Source organism: Coffea eugenioides, chromosome 11, assembly GCF_003713205.1.
Source record: "Coffea eugenioides isolate CCC68of chromosome 11, Ceug_1.0, whole genome shotgun sequence".
In the NCBI taxonomy this organism is placed as follows: domain Eukaryota; kingdom Viridiplantae; phylum Streptophyta; class Magnoliopsida; order Gentianales; family Rubiaceae; genus Coffea; species Coffea eugenioides.
Genome location: NC_040045.1, coordinates 48,738,758 through 48,758,909, shown reverse-complemented (window position 1 = coordinate 48,758,909; position 20,152 = coordinate 48,738,758). Strand labels below are relative to the sequence as shown.

The window sequence follows — 20,152 nt, the reverse complement described above, 5'->3', positions numbered from 1 at the left end:
TTTTATCTCACATATATCATATTAAAAAAATGTCATAATATTTTTTTTTCATAAAATTATCTCAAATAATTCACTATCCAAACACACTCAGGTACCTGTTTGGAAAAAAAAAAAAAAGCAAAGGGTGGTTGCGTAAATAACGTCAATACGAGTGGCACTCAATTGACCAAGTACAAAAAGCAAACAAATCCCCAAACTAAAAATTGGTGGGCAGAGAGAAAACGAGAAATCCCAATCCATCCGAGAGGGGTAAGAGATTCTGAAAAACAGAGACAGCCGCGTGAGTGGCCGCCGGCTGCCACACAATTTTTTTACAATTGCGGAAACAGCTATGAGATAATACCTCAAAGGACCTTTATTATTATATATCTCCAGCTGCTTCTCTTGGAAATTCTTTTATGGCAGCCTCAACAGCTAGGGCTTTCTTAGTCTATCCGGCCACCCACCCCTCCCTCAGGCCTTATCACCACCACCAACTTCTTCAACGGCTGCAACCCCCTCCTCAACCGCCACCCCCTTCTTCTGCCGACCTCCACCTCCTCATCCGACCGTGGCTTCCGTCCATCCTCCCCTGTAAGCGTAGGGGATTCTCGTCGGCTTCCTCATCCGCCGTCAGCTGCCTAATTTCCGGAGTGGACGGCGGTGGAGTCTCTGACGATTTCGTCTCCACTAGGAAGTCTGGATTCAGCCGCGAATTCTCCGTTATCGCCAACATGCTCAAGCGAATTGAGCCACTCGACGCCTCCGTCATCTCCAAAGGTGTATCCGACTCCGCTAAGGACTCGATGAAGCAGACCATTTCTACTATGCTGGGCCTGCTCCCATCCGATCAATTTTCCGTCACCGTCTGGTTTCCCAAACGCCCTCTCGACCGCCTTATCGTTTCCTCCATAATTACCGGGTAATCTCTTTAATCTTCGCTCTCTAATTGATTACAAATACTTTTTGTTTCCAAAGCTGAACTTTGAACCGCTTAGTGATTCCATTGGGCGGCGAAATGTTAATTCAAATTGGCTGGTCCAAATTATTCAGGTATACTTTGTGGAATGCGGAGTATCGGATTTCGTTGATGAGAAATTTTGACATAACTTTGGATATCTCCAAAGATTATCAACATTTGGAGGAGAATGGGGTTTCAGAGCTGAAGGGAAAACAGAGTGAACGAGCGGAAGGTATAGCTAGGGTGGACGGTTGTGCGGAAGTTTTGGATAGAAAACAGGGGGATAGCCTCGGAAATTTGTCTCCTGAAGTTGTGGAATACATTCAACAATTGGAGTCGGAGCTGTCTAGTGTTAAACAGGTGATAGGTTTTTCATTTTTCTCTCCTTTTAATACAATCATTTCACGAGTTTTGATTGCAGTCATCATGGAAATTACATATACACAGTCCCCCGGTTTGTTGTTTGAGGGAAATTTGAGTGCTTCGTATGTCATTGTTAGATTATTGGGAGTTTCGAATTATATGATTCGTGATGTTCTTGGAGTTTACAGCAGCGTGAGCTTGTAATGGAGCTTAATTTGACATAGTAGCACTTATTCTCTTAGGTAATGACTCATCCTCATATTGGCCATTTAGATGTTTGAAGCTCTTTGAACAGCTGAAATTATATTCTTAAAAGTTGGAATGGTGGTTTTACCTTCAGGTAGTTGTTTTGTTTTTTCTTGGAATATGATAAAACTCGGAGAAAGTCGAGTCGTGTTATTTGTAAATAGTAACTATAATTTGTTTTGTTGATTAAATTTTCTGTGCTGTCTCAGGAACTTCATACCCGTAAACAGGAAAATTTGCAAATGGAGTATGTCAAAAGGAGCAATAATGATCTATTAGAGTACTTGAGGTCTTTGGATTCTGATATGGTAATTAACTTATCAGCTGGCCAATTGTATTTGCAATCCGTCCTTACCACTGCACTCTTGTGATGGTCGCTGTTGCTAATACGTGGTCATATTTTGGCTGGACAGGTTGCTGAATTGTCAAGACCTTCATCTTGGGAAGTGGAAGATTTCATTCACCAACTTGCACAAAATATATTGCAAAGATTTTTCAAAGATGAGATTACTTCCAATGCTGGAGAGGATTTTAGTCTAGCAAGTATAGAAAATTATGATAATGGCAATGAATGTTCTGATACGATTGGCACTTCGCGGGATTACTTGGCTAAGCTTCTTTTCTGGTAAGTTTTTTCTGGTTTTTCTTCTTTCTAGTGACTTGGGCGTTTTGTGGTTTACATAGTAGTCTTAACGGGAAAAGTGTGCTAGTTACCTGAAATATAGATTCACGGTAAACATTCCTTTGCAATGACAGGTGCATGTTGCTGGGACATCATTTAAGAGGGTTGGAGAATAGACTGCATCTAAGTTGTGCCGTCGGCTTGTTGTAAGTAGGAGGGAATGTACATTCTGGTTGGAGAATAGACTGCATCTAATCTAAGTTGTGCTGTCGGCTTGTTGTAAGTAGGAGGGAATGTACATTCTTCTTTTTTCTACTTCCTCTTTGTCAAATTTTGTGTGATCTTTTATATCATTTTGTATCAGCGGAAACAAGTTACCTAGTGTCATGTGTAAGTTCATATGGATATCTATAACCTTGTATGTAAAAGAATTGCTGCGAAGCTGGTGCTAAGATCTCAACATTTCTATTTTCCCTGGCTACGGATATGAAGTCATTCGTTTGAAATTTGAGTTGATAAGTACGATAATTTATGTGCTTGGAATTGGGAACTCCCACTTCCATTTGTCCTTGGCATCTTTGTTGGCATTTTTTTTTTTTTTTTTTTTTTTGCTGATACCCAATTTGTTAGAATTTAGAGGTTCGACAGGACCTGACGGTCCCGAGGAAGAGGCGCCAACCACCAGCCCATTCAAGTGGGGGCATCTTTGTTGGCATTTGATACCCAATTTGTTAGAATTTAGAGCACAAATTAAGAAATAGCACTAGAAGTTAATGCTGCAAAAAAATGGTTTATTATAAAATCTTATATTGAAGGACTGAAAAAACTTTGAATTTTTCATTTACGAGGTCTCTATTTATCAAATATACAAGAAAGAAACAGTCATCATGCTCGAATCAAAGAATTGTTTATTGTCCAAAAGACCAACATTCACTGTATTGAAGTACAACTCGGTTGGTTCCGTCCACCATTTTGGCTCGCTGAACGGGCAAACAAAAGGGCTGCTCTGCATCCAAAATTTCTCATACAGGGAAGCCAACAAATCTATTCTCTGATGTATCCAAACACTATCGGATTGCCCGGTATTATATATACAAAAGAATTGTCGAATATGAATATATCAAGGGACAAAGTAACAAATGAACCAATAGAAAATGAAAAAAAAAAAAGAGAAAGAACTAAAAAATTTGCGTCAGGTCACCACCGTGCGCGGCGGCCGTTGTGGCCACGTTGCCTATACAAATCATGGGGTTCCCATAGATGATCTACAGGACATGGCCTTCTTTCGTCAAGCCTCACCCATGGCTTTCCCTTTCCGCTCCAATGCAGCAAACTAACCGGACCGGGGTGCAATGATCTACAACTGTTTACCACATTGTCCCCGCCAAGGCCGTGTTGATTCCATCTGTCATCAATCGCGTGAACCTCTCCGCCGAAAACCAGCAAGAAAGGTGGTAACGAACCCAACTCGTATATCCTCGTCTCCCTCTGTATCTCCATCCATTTCTCAATCTTCCCGGTAAAGTCTCCCCTCCGCCACTTGTCTAAATCCATGATCATCACCCCTGTATTGAAATAACACGGTTTCTTTCCTCGGAAAGTCTTTGAAAAATCTGGTCGAAACCAGAACTGATTGGTGAAATATTTGGTGAAGTTGGCATGACAGTACTGGGGAGCACCAATTACTCTAGAACCGGTCAGAGTTGTTGACCACAGTTTCTGGATGTCATCGACGACGATGATGTCAGAATCCAGGTAAATCACTCGGGATACACATGGGTCGATGATTTCAGCCAAGTAGCTTCTTGCGTAGTTTAAGGGGTTATCCAGAGCTTGACGAATGGAAGAGGATATCAAATTCTTAACACGCTCGGAAGAGTTGAAAGGATAAACCTTGAAAGCCAGGGACGGAAAGATGGATCTTAGGATTCTAGCGAATTCGTCAGGCGTAGGTGAAGAGCCGGCGGCACTGGAAGCTGGATCTGCGACGAAGTGAAAGAAAATGTTTTCCGGGCAAGAAGCATGCCTGAGTATGGAGTTAACTGCTGCCACGGAACCTCTAAAGTAGACAGAATCAAGCGTCATGGCCACGTGAACGAGGAAAGGACGACCAACACCCATTTCCCCCGAGTCTCTCGGAGCTGAGATTTGACACTGGTCTCCATTCCTATACACCGGTGCTTCACGGTATCCTGGCGAAGGCCTGGCATCTAGTTTTGTGGGGAATGATCGGCTGGCAAGCGTTGGTAAAAGCAGCAGCGAAACTAGCACAAAAGAGGAAATGAATCTGCAACGGACCATGCCAGCTAGATGGATGCTCTTGCTCTGTGGTCTGTTCTGAAGATGGTAATTGGTCTCTGGACTCTGTGCTACCCAGAAAGGTTAAAAAGCATAAAAACAGAAACGCGTATTAGTAGTAGGAGTGGAGTTAGTACTATCATCAGTTTCTTGTTGACAAGGAAGATACTTCTACTACTATATGAGAATTTGAAAATGAACAGAAACGCGTTGCCGAGTTTGATTTGATGAAGAGGCTGAGTTTTGTACTAATAGTAAATATGTATTGAATCTTGGAGTATTTCAAAGTTGCAGGCAGCTGCTTTGGTTGGCTTCTTCTAGGAACCTGAAGGAATGTTGGTTCGTTCACGCATTTTAATTAATTACGCACGTGGTGTGTGGCCACATGCTCCGCTAAAAGTTTTCTTTCTTTCTTCCTTTTATTTACTTGAACAAATAAATATTTTGAAAAACAAAAACCAAAAAAAAAAACCCGAAAAAGATTTTTTTTTTTTTTTTTTTAAATGAAGGAGAGAAGAAGAAGCATGTCTACCCACCTTCTACCGTGCTTCGGACCAAACACACACACACACACACTTGGGAGGTTTGACCGTTTAATCACTTGTATTGTAAGACTAAATGATTATAGGAGTACATGGCAAGATAAATTATTATCGTGTCCTGAATTTGACTTGAACTCTTCAAAACGTTAGAGTTGAATGCTTCTTTTTTTTTCCAACTTATATGCTTCAAGTAAATGAGAAAAGATTTTTGTAACAGAACCAGAAAAAAGCATGCTTTGAATTTTAAAACACATTTTTTTTTGGTAAGCAATTTTAAAACACACATTATTAACAAATTATGCCCTAGCTTTAATTAATTATGTGGGAGTCCTGGAGGACGGACGGAGCCGTTAGCCGCTCAAAACTGTTGGTATTTTAGGCGGGCCAGCTGGGCGCCGGTGGATAAACGTCAAAGCTCTCTTTATATGATGGAATCGAAAATTCGACAAAATGGTATAGTGGTTTGTACCAATCCGTTGGTAAGGGGTACGGATCACGTGAATGAAAGACACGATTACAATTACTGACGTCAAAGCGGTTTAGATCAGGCACATGAGTGGTAAATTTTACCGGGAGACACAAGGCTTAATACAGATTGAGAGGAACGAGGTGCTGTTGTGACAGGGTTATGGGACTCAGATTGAATGAACATAAAGATGATTGAGAGAACTGAAAGTGCAGAGCTTTTGTTATGGACGGCAGAGTTGGGGAAGTTAAAAAGCAACTTGTTAGTAGTTGAAGCAATTAACGAGGAGAATTAAACCAATCATGGGAAGGAGGAAAATGATCGTAAATTAATGTGTACAATTAATTAAACCAAGGAATTAATAACTGTAAAGGAGTAAACGAATGGTTAATTAATTAGTTGAGATGTAATATTTGTAGCAGAAGTAATATGTTGTTGCATGATTGTTTTTAATATTTGCGGGTAGAACATAAGGAAATGTTTTAAAAATGCATTTGTAATGGTATTAGACCAAATTAATGAGAATGAATTGATAATAATAACCACAGTGCGTATAGGTGAAATTTAATTAGACCCTATTTGTCAGTTTTAAATTTTTAGCATTATCATCGCAATCACTTACGAGCAAATGTTATATACACCGACAGTGCATACACTATTACCATTGAATCTATGACATGTATGTAAAAATTGAATTTTAAATTCAAATTTTGCATATTTATAATTCATCCAACATTGATAGTGTAGAAAAGATTAATTTATCACTTAATTATACTTTTATCATCTGATTAACATGTTGCCTATATATTGTCGACCAATAACACAAACAACTTTCACCAATAACCAACCACAAACGTTATAATTACCAAATTCATTAAAATAATATTAAAAAAACTTTTAAAAGATCAAAGTTTTTTGTTTATTAAAATTTTATACCAATTTCTTCCATATAAAAAGTGATTGTTTAAATTGTACATAGATTGAGTGCGCCCTTTATCACTAGTAATACTAATGGTATTTGTACTAATGTATACATGCTTGAAATCAAATATTCGTATTGATTAAACAATGTAGTGATACAGTTAAGAAATATTTTTAATAGGTGTAAATATAAAAATATAACTGCTCATTGTCTATTCTAAAAGTAGGACAACAAACAATCTTCACATTAAAAGTATTCCATATATTTTCATGGACAATATAATACAAGATGACATGCCCGAATTTACTAATGAATGAATAATTTTCTTTCAAATAACATAAAAACTTTTTACAGTTGGTACTCCCGAACTTGAACATATTTTTAGGCAAAAGGAGATAAAAATTTATGATTAAGTGACAAATCACCTCCACTTTATTAGAAAATGATATCACAATAATATTAAAACTAAATCATCACTAACCAACCATTATGAAGAAATAAGTTTAAAAGTTGTAATTTAAATCAATACATAACATATATCCAAAATTTGGAAGAAATACAATTCCTGTTTATAATATTCTGCATGTGTGTAGGACTGATCATTAATGCTTGGATCAAAACAAATTTGGTCCCAGTGTTTCAAATCTTAAGCATATTTAGTAAATTGACGAAAAAATGATGATTAAAGATCAAAATAAAGTTGCCACTACTGAATAGTTTTGACTTTGCATTTTTTATAGCAATGTTTCGAATTTGGATCATCATGGTATCTTAGATTTTAAATAGTGATATTAACAATTTCAAAGGACAAAAATGCAAATTAGATTGAAATTATGTTGAAAACGTGCAAAAGTTCAGGAACCTTCTTTCTTTTATTCTTTTTATTTTGTGTATTCATCCCACTTGTTTCTCATAGACTTTTACTCTTGCATAACTGGTGCCAAATGTAGCATAATATATGTATGTATGGTTTTGCATTATGGAGAATTAATTGATAATGAATTCTTTTTTTTGTTACTTGTATTGATATTTAAACACTCAATTAGATATCCATTCAAACTATAAAGAATATGAACTATAAGTAAATCAGATTTGTTTTCTTTTTTCAATTTTAATAGATTATCAGTTGAATTTAAGATGAAATTAATATTTTGTATAATTGTTTGAATAATTCAATAAAATTCTTAAGGTAACGTGTGGGAGGGTTGTGGTAAAATATTAAGGTAAACAAATAGCAAAGTAACTAGTTTAAAACTTTCCATTGAAACTTTGGATTTAATAGACAGAAAAGTAAATAAATTGTGCCCCTACTACGAGAGCAATTTAGCACGAGTTCAAAGTATTTTAAATGTCTCTTGGTTATATATAGTTGACCTACTATAGTTTTTTTTAATGAAATATATTTTGATTGTTTTACTTTTTTGGTTATATAGATAAATAATTCAAATTAGATAACATAGTGTCATTAACCACTATGTACTCTATATAGAATAATATAGGCACAACATTATCATTTAACCTAAAAAGTATATCTTCGTTAAATAAGTTAAAATTGGATAATAATACACACTTGATATACAGAACAAAAATTAGGAGGTTGTGGTATAGGAAATCAATTTTATTGCTAAAACGATTTTGACTGTTAATCAATGTTAAGTTCCATCAATTGTTCTAAATGTGCTTAAAATTATAAATTTTGGAGACCAAATTTTTTTTATTGAAATAATATATAACTAAACATTCACATTCATAGCCTGCCTATCATGTGATGCAATTCTCAGCACACCTCTTTATCAGCTTCCCGGTAATCTTTTAGTTCTAATCTCTTATTTTGTGCTTCATTCTCAAGGTGAAGTCAGCCTTGTCAGTTGTTGTCCTCTGGTTCCTATTGACTTGATGTGAGGCAGAATACCATGTACCATTATGTCAGTCTAATACCAAAGAAATGGTAGAAACCGCTATACCATTTTGAAGAGGCTTCGATGATGGAATATATGGTAGACTGGGATCTAAGTTGTACAATCACGCCTTTGAATCTGACAGATTTTGGAGGAAGGAATGCTGCTCTCTCTCTCTCTCTCATTATTTTCAAACACATGTACTAATATAAGTACTAGTAGTATTAATTGTTGTTTCTGTCATAATTGTCAACACACTTCGGATGGTTCGTTCGACGCCGCAAAGTCTTAGAAAGGCAGCCAGCAAGCGTTTCACGAGAAGCAACCGGATGATTTTTTGTCTGAATAGCAGTTTATTTGGATGATTTATTTGAAATAATTACTGTAGTATTTTTTATGATGTGATATATATGAGATAAAAAAACGATTGACAAGATGAAAAGGTTATTGAAATTTGTGAAGCAAATTATTTTATCTAAAATTATCTCAATCCAAACAAACCCTTTATTTTTTATTTCTCGAGTTAAAAATACTACTTTGACGGCGTGGAATAAATATACTACTATTTTTTTTTAATCCAAACACGTTAAAATCTATGCTAGATCTACTCATACTTTATACTAGGAAAAAAGATCAAAAGAAACTCAAAAGGGATTGACGCACCATCTACCCATACTACATAAGCCGCCCCCTCCCCCCATGACAAAATTTTTAGAAAAGTTTAAATTTTTAGAATACAAACCAAGAAATTTAATCCCTTAATATACACTCAAGTAAAATTTTAAAACTCTTTTGATGGTCAACTACTCTCAGAGCAGTCGGTTATATATACTACTACTAGGTGCATGTGTACTTAGTTCAAAGTTGAATGTGTCGACTGCCACGCAGTACAAATCTAATGGTAAGTTATTCCAGTTCCACCGGAGTAGCTTCGAGTATGCACAGTAGTGGTATCGGTACGCCAACAGAGTCCGAGAGCGAGAAAGACGTGAACCTAACTGTTGGGTAGAAATTAACTAATGCCCATGGGACTTAGTGCGCCATTAGTCTTGTTTGATAATTCAGTTAACCACTTAAAAACTTAATGAGTTTATATTTTGACGTCTTTAAATTCGTTCAATAACAAAAAATAAAACATTTAAATTAATTAAGTGACTCTTAATTTTCTAAGTAAAATTTATTTCAAAAGATAAGTGATAAACTGTTCATTAGTTTAACGGATTTAGAGTTTAATTATTAATTTAACGGATTTAGATTTTAATTTTCAGATGCACGCTTAAATTCATTCATAAGTCTTAAACAACACGTTCGCCAGTACAAAACCCACGTGCATAATGTTCTTCTTCCTTTTTTTTTTTTGGGGCGGGGGGAAGGGGGTTTACATATTAAAAATTGTTACGGTTATTATTATTGACCACCGCGGATCATCTGCAACAGGAATATTTTATAACTCCCAACAAATCCTAAGACAATTTTGTCAGTGTCGTAATAGAACTTCCATTACAAAACTTTAAACCTCCTGTTTCATCACTGTTTCTTACATAAGGCCAACACAGTGACAGAATAACAACTGCCAGAAAAATTGTTCCAGATATAATGGGGACTAGACTACTACAACCAGAACCAGAACCAGAACCAGAACCAGGTAGGTAAACTGTAAAATATAACAATGACAGACAGCAGGTCTCTTATGCACCCCCTTTCTGAGAAGAAAAAAATGCAAATACAGGTGAAATAAACACAGGCTCTACACATTCAAGAACATGGGTTAAAACCCCCTATGTACAAACTACGGCTCACAAGCCCATCATAACCTTCCTTCACTGCCCTCAAAATGTTATTCAGCAGGTTGGAATAAGAAATTACAAACGGACGACTGCTTCACTTGAGTCTTTGCCCGGACACCATTCGCCAGCCAAGTTCTACAATACAAAATATGAAATGTTAAAGAGAGATATGAATGTCCACAAAAGCCTTTCAAAAAAAAAAAAAACGTGCAGCTACGGATAAGCATTTGCTAACACTGAGTGCCTCTAGTTCTCGAGGTGGGTGTGAGAGGGCGAGCAACTATTGCAAAACCTTCCAACATTTTAACACCTCTCCAGAGACAATGCATACCTTCGAACACAATGCTATCAGGAGGACGGCAGATAATAATAATAGTATTACAACGATGCCGTCAAAAATTGGTTGAATCGTTTTACTCTTGGCTCATCTGATTTGCTCCCAGATACGTTTCTTCTTTTCCTTCCCAATCGGAAAAAGAAATCCTCTGTGTCGAGAACATATGAGATCTGCAACAAGCTCCATAATTAGAGAGCTACAATGTGATGAAAGAACAATCATCATCCAGCAACACTTTGGAGATGGTATGATTGGATTCTAATTCTACACGCAAAGAAGTGAATAGAGGTAACTGTCCGGTTCGTCTCTCACTTCCAAAAGATTACGTCCTTGGAACCAATTACTATGCCAGATCTACATTACAACAACTCCTATACCAAGAAGTCGAACTGGTTTTGCAAAAGAATGTTGGAGAAAACCCTTCCAACTTAAAAACCAACATTCATCATAATAAATAAAAATTGCTAAAAGGTTTCACTTCTAGAAGCTTTTATATTATTGCCAAGGAGGACATTACATGAGAAAATCCTTTAAAGGATATTTATGAAGCCAAATGAAGATACTACAAGATCATACTTCCTTAAACTACCAAAAAGCCACCAATACAAAACCACAGATTCACAAAAGCATACCTTTGACGAGTTGGAAGACATCTTACACTCCAAGCCATTCCACACTCGAACAGTTTCCATGGCCTTGCAAAAAGCAGAGTCCTCATCAATCTCAGCAAATTTACGCTTATTCCTGCACAGATCAAGGAAAATGAAACATATCAGATTGTCTAGTTAATTCATTCAAGCCAATGCCATATAATCCAGTCAAATTCCAAAATTTTCAAATTCAATAACTTTTCCTGAGAGCCAAAAAAAAAAAACAGAGAGAGAGAGAGAGTAAAATCATATGAACAAGGAGTCCCAAACTTCCCACACTCACTCCCCTGCTTAAGTCATCAGTGCTAAAATTATTTGCTAAGTCTCATAAATTGGAAATAGTTCCAATACCTCTTGAGCATAACAGCAGATGACTCCTTTTTTCCCTGGCCAACTGACAGATAATCATTGTACAGATAGGCTGCAAAATTTGGATCTATGGAAACGGCAACCACCTCAGACTTCTCATTTCCATCATCCATCAGTTGGATGGACAAACGGGTTGGAGAAGATGTCTAAAATAGCACGGAAACAACTCATAATTCACTTGTATTAATACAAAAGAATATTACTAAAAGCAAATACCATTTAGCAGGGGAAAGAAAGAAAAGAAGGCGATCGAAGACCTACACATTCAAACCGATAAATATTCTCCTCGTACAAAAGGACATGCGAATTCTCATAATACACTGAATCAACAAATTTTTCTGGTTTCCGAGACTTTTCATACTCATACAACTGAAGCAGCTTGTTGTCCAATTCATCACTTGAAACAGTCTGAAGCTGCAGAAAAACATTAAAAGTCAGAATCCCTTAACAAGACAAAAAGCTTTAAAGGATAAAGATTTTACAGATTTATGGGAAATTACCTGCTTGACCAACTTATATATTAACTTGTCCAAGGTAAATAACACATAAGATTGGTTCCCAATTATTGACCGGCAATCATCCTCAAACTTAGCATTGTCAGCAGATCCATCAAGCAAACTATATAACGCACTCATAAATCTGCATTAAACAAAATTTTCATTGAATAAATGTTAGATGCCACAACTGTGTGAAGAAGAGTAGCATGCTGCTAAACCACCTGGCATACGGATCAGTATCAGTATCCTTTGAATTTCTCCATTTCAGTTCAGATGATGCAGAGTTCTGCTTAGCTGATAATAATCTTTCATACAGTACCTGGTAACAAATTAAGAAGATAATAATATGTTACCAGAAGGCGGAACAATCATCTATCCTTTAGGAAAGAAGAGACCAGGGTTAATGGGAACTATTATTCCCTTCCTACACACCATGGAGGAAGGAATCCAAGTTCAGAAGAATAGTGGTGTTTCATCAGAGAGTTCATAAAACGCTCTTGAACAGAAAGCAGGCCTCAGAAATCATGGAATTGGGAAAAAATTGTACCTATCTCTCTTTACGGTTCAAGATCTCCCACTCAAAGGTTAGTTTTCCTAGTCTCCATTCTCTCTCTCTCTCTCTAAAAGAAGCAGCGAAACTCAAACATCTATGATGACACAGTGAACAGATCACCCAATCTGAGAACAAGACAATAAAACAATAAAGAGAACTATAACTTACTTGATGAAGCCGAAAAAGCACATAGAAAGTATCATTTCCATAAAAGATCCGTGAATTCGCCTTTCGAGTATCACTTAATGCTGAGGGCACATGCTTTGTGAGAGGCTTAGAGTTAAGAAGAAAGTGCTCCGACATTGGCATTGATGCACCATCTCCACCAACAAAGTGTGCTTCACCCACACCTTCTGCCTCACCTTCACTCTCACCTTTGCCATCAATCTCATCATGTTCTCCATCTTCCTCTTCCTCGTTCTCTTCACGTGAGCACTCATCAGCTGCGGACTCACTGCCAGAAACATCTTCACCAGCTTCAGAAACATTTTCACTGTCTTCATCATCAGCATCTGCATCATTTTCACCAGCAGCATCCTGACAAGAGATCTCCTCGCCCACTCCATTTGGATATTGCATGTTTTCGTCACCATGATTAGCATTAGGAATGACTTGTGAGCTACTTTCCCGATATGCAACAAAATTATCCTCTTCAAAATCACCATTAGGTGATAACTCCCCCTCCTCTTTCTCATTTTTGGATGGATCAACCGAATCCTTGTTGAAACTATTATGTCTAGACCCCTCTGCAAACCCTCCATTTGCCAATGCCAGCAGTCTTGAAGCATCACCGCCCTGTAACACAAAACAGAGCACCACTTGTATTAAATTGTTGGCCCTCCACCAATGCATGTGATGAACGCTCTAAACCCACACCCACACACACACAGACAGAGAGGCAAGGATGAATTACACAAAGGCACTGAAAGAGAAAAAAGGAGGGGGGTCAATATCTGTGTTTTGCCATCCCACAGACACATTTCCTTTCCCCAATTCCTCCCTCCAAATCCAAAAAGTCAAGGCAGATAAAACAGCTTACCTCTGATGATAGAATATCTCCAACATTTGACTTCGCCCCATGACTATCCTCAACTCCTCCCCCATTAATAGGTCGCGAAGAAGTTGCACCACGCCCTTGACATACAAGAAGACAAATTATATGATGAAGATGAACGTGACTTAATAATATCACACCATCCAACATCATTGAAACCAAAACAAATTTTCTATGCAACAGTAAGTGCCATTTTGACTGACAGAGTGAGATAAAAACCCCACAAACAAAATAATGTATGGCAAGAAGCGCAAATAGTAGCATAGTCCATATCAAGATGTATCAACCTGAAGTTATTTCCGAGTTGATTCTTCCATGAGCTACATCTGCTCCTGTAGCAACTGCAGCATCAGAACTAGTTAACCGCTCACCAGAAGCCACTGTTAATCCATCTTCTTTGGCCATCGTATCTGCATTTGTGAAGCTAGTCCTGCCAGAATTAATACGTGCAGGTGAAGTGTCTGCATCTCCATTGCAGGTGGGTTTTGACTGCTTAGAATTCATGGTAGTAGCATCAGCACTTGGGCTTCCATCACTTTCTACTACACTTGTCCCAGTACCTTTGGTAGCACGACGCTTGGACAGTACATCATCTTCAGTAACCTCTGAAGCACGAGGCCGAGAAGGAACACCCAACATTACCTCAAGGAAGGAAGTCCAAAGCCTCATAACCTTACTTAATTGTTCTTTTGTTGAGCAAACCTCTTCACATGAATATTTAATTAGTTTATACAAGTCTTCATGAATTTCAGTATCAGTATATTCAAATTCAAGATTTGGAACTATAGGATGTCTACTTCCAGCAGCGATAGAAAGAAGCACATCATCCTCTTTTTGCTTTTTCTCCTTAACTTCTTTAATCTCCGCCACCAAGGCTGCCATCAACAACACAGACCAGATTAATGACACCCAAAATTGAAAAAGATAAAGAACAAAAGAAAGCCACAAAAATTCCTCCTATCTCATTTTGGAAGGACTATAAATAACAATGCCATTTCCTAACATTGACAATAGGAAACAATAGAACATAGAATTGGGGAAACAGTTATTACACCATAAGAAAGCATAAGAATATTGAGAAAAGCAATGCAAAAAAGAAAAAAAATACAGCACAACTTACATTTGGTGCTCAAGTTCTTTGAATCTTGTTGCTTGAAATAGAAGCTACGGTGGTCAAGCGACTTGTAATGGTTCTTGGCATAAATTTCAGCCCAAACTTTGTTAAAATCTGAACGACACTTAGTCCACTCCTCTTGCTTCTGCTTTAGGCGGGTCAATATAACAGGCAATGCAAGAGATGGATTTTTTCGCAAAATGTCCATCACATCCAAACCATGATCACCATAAAGGCGTTCAATGCATCTTAAATTGAGGGCTACGGGAAACAAGAAAAGAACCAACACCACCATGTCAAAGTACAGACTTGTACAGGTTTCCTTCTATCCAGAAGGTAAAGCAACAGAGGCATGCACTACATTTGAATTCTCCAATAACATACCTGTAAAGTAGTCTTCAATTCTGATTGGACTATCTGCACCTATTGAATTATCATTGATGCCGTTCAACAACTCCTCAGCACGCTTAGCTGTTGAGCTGACTGACTCCAGCAACATATCTAGCTCGAATCTGAAATCAACCCCCCACATCCCCCCCCCCCCAAAAAAAAGGGAAGAAAAAAGCACACTCATCAGTAGTGGTAGCAGACAAAAATTACAACAAGTACAACAGTCGATGAACTACAACCTGGAAAATATTTTAATTGCATAAACAGATTACAATAACACTGCTATAATTTTACCTATCATCTTCGCATCTGAACAGACTTTCTTCGTACTGGTTTCGGCGCATGTGTTTGAAAGAGTAATCCTCACTTCCTGATGTCACAGATACCCAATGGTCGTTTAAAACTTGGGCCCCAAGCTCAGACCTCTGGCTTGCTGAAGGGATTGGATACTGTAGAATAAATGATATTAAAATAAACTTAGATGTTATACTGCATCCTTCATATAAATCAAAAACATGCAATCATAATAGGCGAAAAACAAGCAAATTTCTTACATCCTCAGGAAGAAGCCGGTAACTTGGAGTGCATCTTTGACAATTTGAGAGGTCAAGTTCCTGAATGGATTTTCCCCAATACTTCTCCTTGTACCTATCCTTTTCTTTACCCATATCCATGTCACGTTTATGTTCCTTGTCTCTTTCCTCCAACTTGAGTGTTTTTGAACTGTGTCCCTCATTCCACAAAGATTCTGCTATCATTAAAATCACTTCATCAAGTTGCATAGCACATCTTAAATTCAAATGACCCATACACTCATGTAGCAGTTTATAACTTTCCACAACACTTGGGCTGTAAATGAATACTCATCCAGAGGAAACAACAGATAACAAACTTACTTTTGCTCATGACACCAAGAAATCCATCTGCAGGAATGGCCATAGTCAGAATTCAACTCAAAGCTAAAGCAAACAAATCTACTAACACTGAAGGTACAGTAATTCACCAATTTTTTCACAGCGTTCCAAAAATTCATTGAACCCCTCCATAAGATCAGGATATTTTCCAAGTAAATCAGCAACCTGAACGGAATAAAGGGAAAAAAATCTCAATTTGATGATGATATACTATTAGAAGCATGTTTTCCAAATCAATTTGTAAGCCCAAGAGTGATGATAGACCAGACAATCAAGAATGAAAAGGATAAATTTGTGGAAATGGATACTTCTCAGTGCTAACTAAAAGAAGAGGACAACCAACTTCAAGCTATTTACACAAACAATGTACTAATTGTGTATTAGCACCAAGCAGCAATCTGTTACATTGTTACAAAATCTTAAGTTATTGGCATAGAAAATGCTACCTCAAGGTTACAACCATACTGAAAACTAAGCTGAAATTGTAGCTCAACATTAGTTGCTATAGCATTCTCCTAGTTATTGTCCAAAGAAGCAAAAGTGAAGGCTAACAGATAACATAAAATGAAATTCCAACACCTAATCTTCCTAAACAATTAATAACCAGCTAAGCAAATAGACTCCAATTTTTGGAAGCACAAAAAGGAAGCTCTGATACACCTACCAAACTCTGTAACTCCTTCCTTGTAATTATTTCTGTGCTATAAATGTGAAGACACTTCAAAAATGCCTGGTAATCATCAGGGTTGCGTAACCTCTCCTTAACTTTTTCACAGAAAGAGAATTCTTGGCTATACATGGCTGCAAACATCAAGCAGACAGCATATCTAAATAAGGATATGAGTTGAAAGTCTTAGCCCAAAAAAAAAAGGTACAAATCAGTTGAGTCAAAGTTTTACCAGGCAATCTCAACAAAGAACCAAAATGGCAATTTTGATTTAGTGCAAATATTCTAATCCCTATACAGTGCTCCTTTTTGAAACTGTAAAAAATTAATGGTTTATTCATCTACTATCATATAGCGCCAAAAAGTTCTTCAATGGCTACAAATCTATATTTAGTGGATTATCCTCGCAAAAAAAGCCATCAATTTACTCACTCTTTAGGGAGTCTTTATCATCATAAGAGGCTGAAACTGTATTGCCGCCAAAATCTTCAACCTTCCGAGCAGATTTTCTTTTTTCAGTAAGACGATGCATGCTTATGTCCCCATTATTTTCATTATCAGGTTCCCTGTAATCCTGATCACGGTTTCTCCTTTCCCTGTTCTCCCTTTCAGCACGCTTCTTCTGCTCCTTATGCAATCTCACCATAGTTTTGTCATCATCAGTATCAGGACGCTCTACACTAAGATCGCGTTCACCATGGGGACTAACAATTCTATCCCGACGGAAACGTTGCTAAGGTGGGAGGACAGAAACCCTTTTCTGAGTTAGAACTGTACAGGGTAAAATTAATAAGCAATTGCAATTCTGGGAAGGTAAATCCAAGTTGAAAATAACCTTTTCCATCTGTGATTGTCGCAAAGTAGCCACAGCAGAGCTCCTCTCATCATAGCGATGAAAAGAATGTCGGCCAAAAGAAGTATGAGGTGCTGATGCAGCAGCCGAAGAATCAGGCAAAAATCTAGTGAACTCATCCAGCAAATCTGGGTGGTCTTCAAAAAGTGCTGCCACCTACATATATGCCAATGATACGACAACAGAAACAAATGGATGAAGAATGACAAAATTGTTATACAGTCATAACTACTATAATCAAAATAAGCATCGATCAGATATACCTCCTGGTAGACCTCATTAATGCCCTTGTGTTCTTTCCGATACATATTCAAGATGTCTAGAAAAGATTTATAGACATGATCGTCACTTTGAAAACGTTTCTGCACCAAAAGAGTACTCAATCAGAACCAAAATAGGATAAACAGACTCATGAACTCACTGGCAAGAAGTAAATGTCAAATCAACCTTTATCTTGTTAACAAAGCTTATAGCCTCTTCAAATTCGACTGTTCTCTTTGGTGGGGCCTCTTCTTCATCATTCAAAGTAATTTCATAACCCTTTGGCAAGAAGGTATTGAAACCAAGTATCAAGTTGGGATGCCCTTTAAATAGCTCTTTAACCCTTGCTATAACACCAGCTGTGTCAATTCTGAAGGAAGCAATTAACAGACTTCCAAAGTTAGATGAAATCAAGAAACGCCAAATTGTGAAATTCTATTGTATAATGTAATTGAGGTACCTTTGAGCCTTAAAATCTTTCATCACATCAAGGAACATGTCATACTTCTCTCTCTGATCTTGAAACATATCCTTAACTTCCTTCAAATAGGTTAAGGCATCATTTGTGGTGAGCTTTTGGGAAGTACCACCTCCACCTGCACCTCCACCTCCGCCTCCGCCTCCGCCTCCGCCTCCGCCGCTGCCACCTCCTCCTCCACTGCCTCCAGGAACTTGCGGCTGCCCATAGCTTCCAACAAAAATAGAAAGATGAAAAAAGTAGGTCACTAACATCAGTTACACAAAAGGCTAATAACTCAAAACTCATGAACTGGGTGGTATAAACATGCAGCCAAATTCACCAAGAGAGTGGTTGCATTATTTTGTTGCTTGCTAAACTATTTGTCATTATCTGCAACCCACGCCCTTTTTGTTCTTTCCACCCAACCCCTAAACCAAAGGGGAAAACATTTTCAATTTTGGGGTTTTTTTTTTTGGTCTGTGTGTGTGTGTGTTGTTTTTTTTTTGGGGGGGGGGGGGGGGGGGGGCGCAGAATTAACAAAAAGACCAACACGAAAAGCATAAAGATCACAACTTTATCTCAGAAATTGGTCTTTTGAATTCTCCAAATACCAATTAGCACCAAAAGATTACAAGAAAAAACTAATCCAATTTTATGCTTAAGGTAAACCAGGACATCCACCAATCCTGATCACAAAAGGTTTTAGCAACCATATATGGTACCTTACGACACTAAATTCCAGTGGTTAACTGAAGATCAGCATACAATTTGGTCAAATTCCCTGGTTGGGAAAATAACAAACGGGGAGTCACCGGACATAATTTCAAGTAGAATTGCATGAGAAATCTACCATCAGGATCAAACACAAACTCGAAAAAACAAAACAGTTCTAGAAAACCACAACAAATATCAACCACCACGAAATTTTCAAGAGCCAAAAAGAAAACAGATAAAATCGTGAAGATAGAAAGAAGACAAAAGCTCACGATTCTCCTCTAGAGGAACCAAATGGCCGCTTAAATTGAGGGTTCACAAAAGCGTCGTCCCTTAAGCGCTTCATATCTGCAAAACAACACCAATCATCAGTTCATCTTATTACAATAATCCCAAAATTTAAAAAAAAAACCCACCAATTAATTTATCTACTGGTTTCTGAGAAACCCACCTCTAAAGTTTCCTCAGAAAATCTGAGGAGAAGAGAAAGACGACCTCGACAGATCTAACTATATAATCAAAGAAGAAAAAGCAGTTCAACACTTCTGGATCAACAAAACAATCTAAGTCATTTCTTTACTCAGAGTCTAGCAGTATCAGATGAAACGTTTTCTCCCTTCACTTCTCTTCTCTTCCCTCGCTTTCTTATTTCTCCCTTCTTTCTATTGTCTTCCTTTTTCTCTCTCTCTCTCTCTCTCTAACGTTGGGAACCAACAAGAATACACACTCCAGAGCAGTGTATGGTTTAAGAAGACGAAGAAGAAGAGAAACAAAGAGGTAAAAGCAAAAGAGGTGAGAAAAATTGGTGTAATGTGGCTACTAATACTATGCCAGAGACTCCGGTAATCCTATTACGTGACTCTGCCAAAATAAAAACCTCATTCCAGTTATATATGCAAAAGAGAAAAAAGAAAAAAGATTGAAAAAACAAAAATTGAAAGCTGGCTGAGGTCTGGACGATGGGTTTGTGGGGGGTACTAAGGAGGTCTTTTTCTCGACGGTGGAACACTTTGGGCTTTTGGATCTGTTTACACTTTGCAGTGCTTGGACTGTTTTGCTGACAAGTGTTAACAAATGCGGGTATTGACGAGCCCAATTGACTTTTGCAGCCTGGGTACCGTTCGCTCTAGGGTTACAAAATTAGTGCCCAGCAGCTGAATGAATTTCTAGGGTTAGGACTTAGGAGCATGCATTCCAGCATTCATAATTTTCTACTATCATACTTATTTATTGTT

At 37.6% G+C, this 20,152-nt stretch overlaps 3 protein-coding genes across 3 annotated transcripts; 1 reads left to right on the top strand and 2 right to left on the bottom strand.

Moving 5' to 3' along the window:
* Positions 1-221: 221 nt before the first annotated feature.
* Positions 222-2,690, top strand: LOC113752903. The gene is made up of 5 exons (XM_027296949.1): positions 222-901; positions 1,033-1,300; positions 1,759-1,857; positions 1,963-2,174; positions 2,306-2,690. Exons 1-5 carry the CDS (start codon positions 399-401, stop codon positions 2,379-2,381), a joined length of 1,158 nt encoding a protein of 385 aa, XP_027152750.1. The 5' UTR covers positions 222-398; the 3' UTR covers positions 2,382-2,690.
* Positions 2,691-3,143: 453 nt separating this feature from the next.
* Positions 3,144-4,593, bottom strand: LOC113753923 (probable galacturonosyltransferase-like 6). The gene has a single exon (XM_027298201.1). It carries the CDS (start codon positions 4,470-4,472, stop codon positions 3,369-3,371), a length of 1,104 nt encoding a protein of 367 aa, XP_027154002.1. The 5' UTR covers positions 4,473-4,593; the 3' UTR covers positions 3,144-3,368.
* A 5,163-nt stretch (positions 4,594-9,756) lies between these two features.
* On the bottom strand, positions 9,757-19,754 carry LOC113751436 (paired amphipathic helix protein Sin3-like 2). Its single transcript, XM_027295449.1, has 24 exons — positions 19,369-19,754; positions 19,190-19,265; positions 18,204-18,431; positions 17,930-18,113; positions 17,746-17,844; positions 17,465-17,638; positions 17,062-17,362; positions 16,627-16,763; positions 16,052-16,127; positions 15,945-15,971; positions 15,603-15,796; positions 15,343-15,497; positions 15,043-15,170; positions 14,665-14,919; positions 13,832-14,419; positions 13,530-13,624; positions 12,659-13,285; positions 12,159-12,256; positions 11,941-12,079; positions 11,702-11,854; positions 11,423-11,586; positions 11,054-11,165; positions 10,416-10,591; positions 9,757-10,219 (listed from the first exon to the last, which is right to left on the bottom strand). Exons 2-23 carry the CDS (start codon positions 19,261-19,263, stop codon positions 10,463-10,465), a joined length of 4,137 nt encoding a protein of 1,378 aa, XP_027151250.1. The 5' UTR covers positions 19,264-19,265; positions 19,369-19,754; the 3' UTR covers positions 9,757-10,219; positions 10,416-10,462.
* Positions 19,755-20,152: the final 398 nt, after the last annotated feature.

Bases quoted from the DNA above. Each gene is read 5' to 3' on its own strand.
- LOC113752903 (XM_027296949.1), top strand. From the start codon at position 399: ATGGCAGCCTCAACAGCTAGGGCTTTCTTAGTCTATCCGGCCACCCAC. The intron at 902-1,032 runs GTAATCTCTTTA...CAAATTATTCAG, and splicing joins GTTTCCTCCATAATTACCGG to GTATACTTTGTGGAATGCGG. The intron at 1,301-1,758 runs GTGATAGGTTTT...GTGCTGTCTCAG, and splicing joins AGCTGTCTAGTGTTAAACAG to GAACTTCATACCCGTAAACA.
- LOC113751436 (XM_027295449.1), bottom strand. From the start codon at position 19,263: ATGAAGCGCTTAAGGGACGACGCTTTTGTGAACCCTCAATTTAAGCGG. The intron at 16,128-16,626 runs GTAGGTGTATCA...TATTCCGTTCAG, and splicing joins GGAAGGAGTTACAGAGTTTG to GTTGCTGATTTACTTGGAAA. The intron at 14,420-14,664 runs GTAAGTTGTGCT...TGTTGATGGCAG, and splicing joins AAAGAACTTGAGCACCAAAT to CCTTGGTGGCGGAGATTAAA.
- LOC113753923 (XM_027298201.1), bottom strand. From the start codon at position 4,472: ATGGTCCGTTGCAGATTCATTTCCTCTTTTGTGCTAGTTTCGCTGCTG.